The 10745-nt window shown below is 39.0% G+C and overlaps 1 protein-coding gene across 1 annotated transcript; it reads right to left on the bottom strand.

Annotated features, from left to right (window-relative positions):
• Positions 1–1686: 1686 nt before the first annotated feature.
• LOC125176739 (olfactory receptor 151-like) lies at positions 1687–2691 on the bottom strand. The gene has a single exon (XM_047878541.1). It carries the CDS (start codon positions 2644–2646, stop codon positions 1687–1689), a length of 960 nt encoding a protein of 319 aa, XP_047734497.1. The 5' UTR covers positions 2647–2691.
• Between the last annotated feature and the right edge of the window lie 8054 nt (positions 2692–10745).

The following is a 10745-nucleotide window of genomic DNA, read 5'->3' as shown; positions in this document are numbered from 1 at the left end:
TCATGAACATAGATACAAAAAAGTTTCAATGAAATATTAACCATAGAATCCAACAATATATGTAAAGAATTATACACTATGACTAGGTGGGATTTATCCCAGTTATGTAAGGATGATTCAACATTCAAAAGTCAGTTAAAGTATTTCATCCATAAGCAGACTGAAGAATAAAAATCACATCATCCTATCAATAGGTGCAGAAAAAGCATTTGACAAAATCCAACACCCATTCCCGAAAAAGAAAAAAAAAGAGAGAAACAACTGAGTAAACTGAGAGTAGATTTATTCTCTATTCCTCTAGAACAAGAACTTCCTCTACTTGAGAAAGAAAACCTACACAAAACGTACACCTAACATCATACTTAATGGTAAGAACTTCAAATCTTTCTTACTAAAATCAGAAACAAGGTAAAGATGTCCCCCTAATGACTGTTTTTCGGTGTAGTAATGGTAGTCCTAGCTAACACAGTAAAACATGAAAAAAAAAAGTTGTACAGATTGAGAAGGAAGAAATAAATCTGTCTTTATTCACAGATGACATAATTGCCTATGCAGAAAATCTGAAAGAATCAACCAAAAAACTCCTGGAACTAAGTAATCATGGCAAGGTGGAAGGATACAAGGTTAACATATAAAAAGTCAATTGCTTTCCTCTATGGGAGCAAAGACCAAGTAGAATTTGAAATTAAGAACACAATGACATTTACATTAGCACTCCTAAAAGTGAGATCTATACAAGGAAAATACAAAGCCTGCATAGGGCTTTGTGCTGACAGCTCGGAGTCTGTTGCCTGCTTGCTCTGTGCTGACAGCTTGGAGCCTGGAGCCTGCTTTGGATTCTGAGTCTCCTTCTCTCCCTGCCCTTCCCCCAACTTGTGCTCTGTCTCTCTCTCAAAAATAAATAAATATTTTTTAAAAATAGGGGAAGACATTTTGCTCCATGGCAATAGGATTTACTGAGTGAAATTGGCTGGTGATGTGAAATGTCAAGTCTTTCTGGAGGTTAAAGGACTACAGGAATGTATAATATTCCTTGGCTACTTGGGAGCTGTGTGATGATACTTGAAGGAGGGGAAGGTATTTTCCAGAAATTTGAAATGGAAAGGTTTTAATTATGCTAATATCAAAACATTGTGTAGGGAGACTGTCAGCCGAGAGAGGGGATAATGAGTTGTGGGTTTGAATCTTGGTGTTAATTGTTTAGCAGGTCTGTGATCTGGGGAGAGTTACTTAATCTCTTTACATCAGTTTCTTCATCTGAGAAAATGAGATAATTAAGTAAAACACTTAGTAGATTGGCTAGCATTCCATAAATGTTAGATGTGATGATGATATGATGATGTCAGTAACTGAGTGAAGGGACCACGTAAGCAATCCTGGCAGGAATAAGGAAGTGGTAACCACATAATGAGAGAGTGAACAGAGGGAGAAATCTGGGTGGAAAAAGGGTATTTGTTATTTCTTGATGACTTTCAAATTTGTCTCCATTTGTCTTATGTACCGCTAAGTTCAATATAAACTTGAAATCATATTCAAGCAGAGTAGGACATGAGAGATGTGAGAAGGAGAAAGGAAGGACGAAAAAATCAGTGAATATATACAATGAGTCATGCTGAGAAGTGGTGGTTCTCCCTTCATGTGTGTTTACATTTTTAGAGGGCTTCTCCCCTACACTTCTCCCAATTTTCAACCTGATGAAGAATGATGACATTTGCATCTGAAGAAGTTTCTCCTCAGTGTTTTCTGCACGGCAGCCTTTACCTCCTTATTCCTCAAGCTGTAGATCAGGGGGTTCAGCATGGGGATCACCGTGGTGTAGAACACGGAGGCCACATTCTCCTTGGCCACAGAACTGGCCGTGGAGGGTTTCAAGTACATGAACGCTGTAGATCCATAGAACATTCCCACAGCTGCAAGGTGAGAGCTGCAGGTGCTGAAGGCTTTGGACCTTCCCTGTGTGGTGCTGATGTGGAGGATGCTGGAGAGGATGAAGACGTAGGAAACAAGGACTGTTAAGCTGGTGGCTATGATGTTGAATCCAGCCAAAAAGAACACTGTCATCTCAATATGATAGGTGCTAGAGCAGGAGAGCTTCATGAGGGGCACGATGTCACAGAAGTAATGACTGATGAGGAACTCACAGTAGGACAGTTTTAACATCAGACCAGTGTCTATTGTTGCGCCAATGAAAGCCATGGCATAGGCCGCAGCCATCAGCAGGGAACACACTTGAGGAGACATGATGACATTGTAGAGCAAAGGGGTATAGATGGCGACATAGCGGTCATAGGCCATCACTGTCAGCATGTAACACTCTGCAACGACAAACACAACGAAGAAGTAGAGCTGTGACATGCACCCCGCATAGGAGATGATGTTCTTCTCTGACACAAAGTTCACCAGCATTTTCGGGGTAATGACAGAGGAGTAGCAGAGATCCACAAGGGACAGATTGCTGAGGAAGTAGTACATGGGGGTGTGAAGCTGAGCATTCAGACAAATCAGTGTGAACATGCCCAGGTTCCCTATGATGGTGACCAAGTAGATCCCAAGGAAGAGGAGGAAGAGAGGGAGCTGGAGCTCTGGCCGATTTGTCAATCCCCTGAGAATAAACTCGGTCACTGTAGAGTGATTTTCGGCAGCCATTCCCCTGTGATTGGGAGCCCTGTGGGGATGGGAGAGAAGAGCCCATGAGAGCCTACATCTTAGACTTCTTGGCAAAGCTGGTTTTGAGCACTTGGGTTCAGTTGGGCGATCCTGGGCTCTTTCCCGATGAATCCTCCCTTCCTTTGGCTGTTGGCTGGGAGAAAGACCAGGCTCTGGGTATTTCAAAGACCATGAGGTTGGGAGGAAAAAGGGGACAAGATCTGGGGCTTTTACCACTTTTATGTTTCTCAAATATCCTACAGCAATGGTTCTTAGGGTACATTTGTTGGACCAGCAGCATCAGCACCATGTTAGAGATGCAAACTCTCAGCCTCCACCCGGGACCTACCAAATCAGAAACTCTGGGATTGGGGCTAGCAGTCTGGGTTGAACACTCTCTCCAGATGATGCTGATGCCTGCTTACGTCTGAGAACCTCTGTCCTATAGGTAACAAGCAGCATACTTCATATTTTGTGCTTGGACATGCTTCAGAAATAAAATTTCCTTGTCATCTGTGCAATTCCCAGATAGTTTCTGAATGTGAATGCATGATATCCTTCTCAAATTGACACAGTGTCAGGGTAGTATGGTAGTTACAGCCATATCATTGAGTGACAAGTCAATTTCTGTATCTGAAAGATGAAAATGAGAACAAAAGACCCCAATAATTAGCAACTGCTGCCAGGCAAGATGAGTTCCCTCATGTCAAGAAAGAAAAACTAAAATTTTAATCAGGCAGAATGACCATGTCTCAGCCTGGGATGACAAGCTTGCAGAAAATTCTGCAAAATTTGCAAAAAAAAAAACCCCACACCCCCCAAACTCCCCCAAGAAATCCTCACAACATATCCTGCCATGCTCTCCAGCAGCTGTCATATTGTGAAACTATCAGAAATAGTGAGCTGTATCCTGCTTGTCACTTTGCTCCTGAAACTTGCAATTTGGGACCTCAGTCTGACCAATCTCTGTAGAGGACACAGAACTTGCCGTTTTTTGCCTATTTAACCCCAAGCCTGATCCTTCCCTGATGGAGCTACTTTGGTTTGTAGCCGAATGCTGTGTCTCCTCGGTTTGCAAACTGCACAGCAATGAAGCTTGTCTTCTGATGAAATCCTTGCAGGATGCTTTTTGTTGACAAAGAAATCAATTTCCAGGGTGCTTGGGTGGTTCAGTAGGTTAAGTGTCGGACTTCAGCTCAGGTCATGATCTCCCATTCATGGGTTCGAGCCCTGCCTTGGGCTCTGTGCTGACAGCTTGGAGCCTGGAGCCTGGAGCCTGCTTTGGATTCTGTGTCTTCCTCTCTTTCTGCCCCTCCCCCACTCACATTCTCTCTCTAAAAAATAAATACACATTAAAAAAAAAAAAAAAGAAACCAATTTCCAAGTCGGTTGTAAAAATAACATGGGATAATGCATATTTAGAAAATGTTTTCAAGCACTCGGTTCCCATAAAAGTGAGTTGTCATTAGGTGTCTGCAATTTGTTCTTAGGTTTTCACTGGACGTGAGGCTATAAGACAGTGGTTCTCAACATTGACTGTGTTCTGTAATCCCTTGGAGCATTTACAAAGTATTGATTCCTCCACCCACAGATGTTCAGATTTAATTGATCTGCGGTGCAGGGTGGGCATTGGCACATAATATAGGACAGAGTAAGTGCTCAGTAGCTATTATGATGATGATGTTCAGATTGTAATATCAAACCAGGCCCCAGTATTTCCCTAGTGGCAAGGTACTCAAATTGTCAACATTTCCCTAAGAAGCATGGATCATCATTGCTGGATATGATACTTATAGCTATCCCATCTCTAAGATACTTCTCTTAGGCTAAAAACCTTACATTTTCATCCTTTTTATTACTTCCTCATATAATTACTAACTTTTGTATAATGCTCTTTGAAGGTCAATCTCATTAACTCCTCAAATTTGGGGTATGAGGAGAAATGTGTTCCGAGTAGGATTTTTGTTTCTATTTTCCTACTGAGAAAACAGAAGTGCCAGACACTCAGTGAGTTTCTTGAAGCTTACTAAAAATTATCAGTGACTTAGAACTCAAACTCTTCTCTCCTGATCATGAGCTCATTTCCTTTAGCCCAGATGTGCAGGCTTTTACATCCACACACCTACAGTTCTAAGCAATGTCGTGGTTGAAAGTGCTTTACACTTGATGGCTTAGCTGGTGCATAGCCTATGAAAAAAGAGGAATGTTATATTATTTTTTCATTCTCTCTTAAATTCAAACTGTAAATGTTACCCCAAATCATATAGTTAGTAGATACAGAACTGGGCCTAAAACCCAGGACTTCTGACTACCATCTGTTTTGTTTCCACTAAACCGTCTTCTGATTTCTGTAGCTTATCTTTAGGTAGCACTTTATTATTATTTAGTAAACTTAATTTATTGAATCTTTGGAGGTGCAGGATGGATTTCATTGGTAATTTCACGTGCACTTAAAAAATTACAAAGGCAATACATATGCATTTTAGAAAATCAGAAATACAAATAAGGAAAAGTATAAACATCATATTCCCCCACTATTTAGAGACTAATATTGGCAGTGACTATCTTTCTAGATTTTTCTATGCATATATATATTTACATTGGGTATACACACACACACACACACACATATATATATATATATATATATATATATATATATATATATTTAAGTTTATTTATTTTGAGAGACTGTGAAGAGAGTACACCTGTGCATACAGAGATACAGAGAAGGGGCAAAGAGAGAGAGAAGGTGCGAGGAGTGGAGAGAGAGAATCCCAAGCAGGCTCCTTGCTGATGGTGTGGAGCCTGATGCAGGGCTTGAACTCATGATCCTTGAGATCATGATCTGAACTGAAATCAAGAGTTGGATGCTTAATGGACTGAGCCACCCAGGCACCCTTAAATGTATTAAAAAACCATTTTGTAACCACCTTATTAAATGTACTTTATAATGCATTGTGTCATTTGATTCCTATAATAATAATAACTCTGGCACTAACCGTATTTCCTTTTCTTAGATATAAGAGTCTTTAAATCCTTAGGATGTGAAGACACAAAAATCAGATTTGCATTGTAAACTTCACATGTTATGGGGTGGTATGGCATTTAACTTCACAATAACTAGTCTCAGAAGTAGCTAAGTTTTTTCCATTTATTACTAAGGAGAAAACAAATTTCTTCTAGATAACAACAATAGATTTAAAAAATCTTATCTTTTCCCCTTGTACACAATTTTCACCTCTTAAAACAATAAGAAACATAGAAAATCCACCTTGAATATACCATTACCAGAAATCAATGTGTTCTACAAAGCAGTGTAGAGTAAATACCACTCAGTGTGGTGTGGACTGAAAAATCCTAGATAGAACTGATTTAAATTTAATTTTTTACTCCCATAATCATCTAATGATATGAAATGAGCAAACATGATCCATATATTTGATATCAGTTACTACAATGATTACCTCTAGTTCTACTGGACCATAAGAGGCTTCGGCTTGCAGCCTATGAGAACTCAGCACATAAAGAAGAAAACGCTTAGAGATGAAGGTAAACAAATGCTTAGAAATAAAGCCTGAATTAGAAACAGGAATTCACGGAAGAAATATTTTTTTCATATAATTGCTTTAAATTTGTAATTAAATACCTGTGTTGAGAAAAAAAACAACACAGTCTCCTGGAAATTTTAGGGGATGCCTTGGTTCCAATAGTTAGGAACTAAACATCAAGAAATGAGGGAGCTGTCCAGATTTGTATCTATTCCTAAATATATTCCAAGAGGCCAGCAGGGTTATGAAAAATGGGTCACTGGGGGTCTGTTTATACAACACATGGGCAGAAGCTCCTGGGATGCAGTCATTTCAGGCCCTGGAGTCTTTGCTGAAGGAGCAATTAGAGTCCGGCTTATGCCTGTGCTGGGAATCATGGTTTGTCTCCCAGGTGTGTTAATTTTCCTTTTATTTGGAGTCATCTTCAGCTTGGGAAACTTGGAGTCTAAGCATTCAAATTTGTATAGCTAAACACCCCATAATCACTACCACCACCACCACCACCACCACCACCACCACCATGTCAGTCATTACCATCAACATCCTCAGTTACTACCATTATGGCTACTACTCATCATTATTCTTCATTAGGCATACTCAACGTGGCTTAAAATGTTTATTTTATTTACTTATTTTTGGAGAGAGAGAGAGAGAGAATGATTAGAGGAGGGGCAGAAAGAGAGGGAGAGAGAGAATCCCAAGCAGGCTCCATGCTCAGGGTGGAGCCCAATGTTGGGCTCCATTCCACAACCATGAGATGACAACCTGAAGAAAAAGAAAATTTGAGCAGACACATAACCTATAGACATTGACTCAGTAATCAAAAATCTCTGAACAAACAAGAGTCCAGGGCTGGATGGCTTCCCAGGGGAATTCTATCAAACATTAAAGAAAGATTAAACTGTTCCAAAAAATAGAAAGGGATGGAAGACTTCAAAACTCATTCTATGAGTCCAGCATTAGCTTGATTCCAAAACCAGACAAAAATTCCAAGAAAAAAGGAGAATTATAGACCAATATCCCTGATGAACATTGATGCAAAAATTCTCAACAAGATCCTAGGAAATTTAATTCAACAGTACATTAAAAGAATTATTCACTATGACCAAGCGGGATTTATTCCCAGGCTGCAGGGCTGGTTCAATATCTGCAAATCAATCTACGTGTTACACCACATTAATAAAAGAAAGGATAAGAATCATATGATTGTCTCAACAAACACAGAAAAAACATTTGACAAAATACAGCATCCTTTCTTGATAAAAGCCCTCAAGACAGTAGGGATAGAAAGAACATACCTCAACACCATATAGTCCATATACGAAAGAATCATAGCTAATATCATCCTCAATGGGAGAAAAAAAACTGCGAGCTTTTCCTCTAAGATCAGGAACAGGACAGTGATGTCCACTCTTACCACTGTTGTTCAACATTGTACTGCAAGTTATAGCCTCAGCAAACGGACAACAAAAATAAATAAAAGGCATGCAAATCGTCAGGGAAGCAGTCAAACGTTTGCTCTTTCCTGATGATAGGATACTCTATGTGGAAAACCCAAAAGACTCCACCAAAAAAACTGATAGAACTGATGCATGAATTCAACAAAGTCTCATGATATAAAATCAAGGTACAGAAATCTGTTGCATTTCTATATGCCAATAATGAAGCAGCAGAAAGAGAAATCAAGGAATTGATCCCATTTACAAACAATAAGATACCTAGGCATAAGCCTAACCAAACAGGTGAAAGTTCTGTACTCTGAAAACTGTAGAACACTTATGAAAGAAATTGAATACAACGAAAGAATTATCCGATATGACAAGATGTTCTGAACTCATCTCATACATTTCATTCTTCAGTCCAAAAATCAACCCTCTCTCCAGGAAATGTGCTTTCTTTTAGTGGTGAAAATGTATTTCAAGACGAGTAATTAGATGCTAGAGAGGCTCATTGCTTCTGGGTTGATAATTGTTTCTAGGTCTTTTCAGAAAGAAGTAGGACATTTCTAAAAATGGCCAATGATTTCAGTGGGATATGTTTTGATATTAATATTTTTGGGAATTTCCTTAAGTACGACGATTCTTTTCAATAGGTCACTTCAAATCTTTTCTCCTCCTCCTCCTCCTTCTCCTTCTCCCCCTTCTCCTTCTTCCCCTTCTCCTCCTCCTCCTCCTCCTTCCTCTTCTTCCTCTCCTTCCTCTCCTTCCTCTCCTTCTCCTTCTTCTTTTTCCTGACACTAGGAAAAGGACCATGAATTGTATTCTTTATTTTCTGTTCTGTCCCACAGTTTGGTTTTCTCCTTTGGAGCTCCTACTCTATGTAGATTTGATCTTCTTTGGCTGGTGTCTGTATTTGTTGCTTTCCCATAAATCCTCTTAATTTCTTTTCTCTCTGTCTCTTTTTTTGCCACCAACTTTTTCACCTTCTATTTCTCCTAAGGTATTATCTGTTGTGTTCATTTGCTCTTCAGTTACTTCTAATCAGTCATATTTCTTAAATTATTTTTCCTTTATTTCTAATAATTTCCCAAGTTCAATTGCCTAATTTATAAGCTTTTCTAATTCTGCCTTTTGTTGTTCTTTCATACCTGTATGTGTTTTAGTTCATTTTGAAATAATGTAATAGTGTTCATTTACTTATAGTAATGGGCAATGGACTGTGTTCCCTTACCACCCCCTCCCCCCCCGCCCATTCATATGTTGAAGCCTTAACCCTCAATGTGACTGTATTCTGAGAAAGGCCCTAAAAGTAGGGGATAAAGGTTACATGAGGCCAAAAGGTCCTAATCTGATAGGGCTGGTGCCATTCATAAGATAAGGAAAAGGCACCAGAGCCCATTCTTTCTTCCGTGTGAGGACCCACTGAAAGGGGGCAGTCTAATACAGGAAGAGAGTCCTCATCAGAGATCATGTTTGTAGGCTCCCTGAATTCCAGACTGTGGGAAAAAATACTTCCATTGCTTAAATGACCCATTCTGTGGTATTTTGTTATGGTTTCCCAAGCAAACTAATACAGTAAGTCTTTCTGGTTTGCTCCACATTTTCTGTCAAAAAATTATTCTTTTTAGTTATAATTTTATATGGAGTTTCATCTTGATTCTTTTCTACTGTTCATCTTTATATTAAATTAGTTTTTTTCTAACTTAATGCCTGTAGAACTCCTTATTCTGTTGCTTTTGTGAAGTGTTAAAAAATATGATGACTTACTGTCTGAAATCTCCTGGCTCTGTCCCCTTTCTACCTTTATCTGGATCTTTCTTTTGTCTTTATTTACCTTGTTCTGTTTAATTTGGGTTTTACTCCTATTCCTGTAGGGAGCTTTGGTTGCTTTATTTTGAGAGTTCATAGTGCACAGACTGTGGAAGCCCCTTCTGATCTTACTACAGAGTAATTAAAATTCATCCACTACTGGAGAATAAAAATCCCTTCCAGTTTTACATGTTATTTTCAAACTGGCCTTTTGAGAGTTATTTGGAATACTGATTAGTTGTTTTGGAGTTTCAGGTTTGTCAGATGTCCTGTTGTTTCCTTCTGTTTCTTCCTGAACAGATGCTGATACTAAGCAGATTTTAACCTCTTGGTGGTTTGTGCCCATCTGCTTGTGTTTGGAGGTAAAGGGGATAACATATCACTTATTTTTGTCATAGATGTTGTTAATGGAACTAAGCTTTGATGTTTAGTTGTGCTGTTTTTTTATGGGGGTATCCAGGAATACTAAAAAAAACATGACACAGTCTTCCTCAAATTTTCTAAGACTCTTCACATGTTTTTTCCTTATTTATATTAAGAAGACTAATCACTTGAAGAATATTTACTACATAAATAGGGTATATTCATTGAATATATCTATGAGAAAAATATATTCTTGGTATATGTCAAAGATGACATACTCAATAGGAACATTCATAAAAGTACATTCTTTAATGTTCTGAATATTCTGCAAGTATTCCTTATATACACACACACACACACACACACACACACACACACACACACATATGTAATTTATTGTCAAATTGGTTTCCATACAACACCCAGTGCTCATCCCAACAGGTGCCCTCCTCAATGCCCATCACCCTCTTTCCCGTCTCCCCCACACCCTCAGTTTGTTCTCAGTATTTAAGTGTTTCTTATGATTTGCCTCCTTTCCTCTCTGTAACGTTCCCCCCCTTCCCCTCCCCCCTGGTCTTTTGTTAAGTTTCTCAGGATCCACATATGAGTGAAAACATATGGTATCTGTCTTTCTCTGCCTGACTTATTTCACTTGGCAAAACACTCTCCGGTTCCATCCACATTGCTACAAATGGCCAGATTTCAATCTTTCTAATTGCCAAGTAGTATTCCATCGTATATATAAACCACATCTTCTTTATCCATTTGTCAGTTGATGGACATTTAGGCCCTTTTCATAATTTGGCTATTGTTGAAAGTGCTGCTATAAACATTGGGGTACAAGCGCCCCTATGCATCAGCACTCCTGTATGCCTTGGGTAAATTCCTAGCAGTGCTATTGCTGGGTCATAGGGTAGATCTATTTTTAATTTTTTGA

This window comes from Prionailurus viverrinus, chromosome D1 (assembly GCF_022837055.1).
Source record: "Prionailurus viverrinus isolate Anna chromosome D1, UM_Priviv_1.0, whole genome shotgun sequence".
NCBI classification, from domain to species: domain Eukaryota; kingdom Metazoa; phylum Chordata; class Mammalia; order Carnivora; family Felidae; genus Prionailurus; species Prionailurus viverrinus.
The sequence above is the reverse complement of the archived record's forward strand: the minus strand, read 5'-3'. Positions and strand labels throughout refer to the sequence as shown.

What these genes read in the sequence shown, in the direction of transcription:
- LOC125176739 (XM_047878541.1), bottom strand. Translation starts at nt 2,646, where the DNA reads ATGGCTGCCGAAAATCACTCTACAGTGACCGAGTTTATTCTCAGGGGA.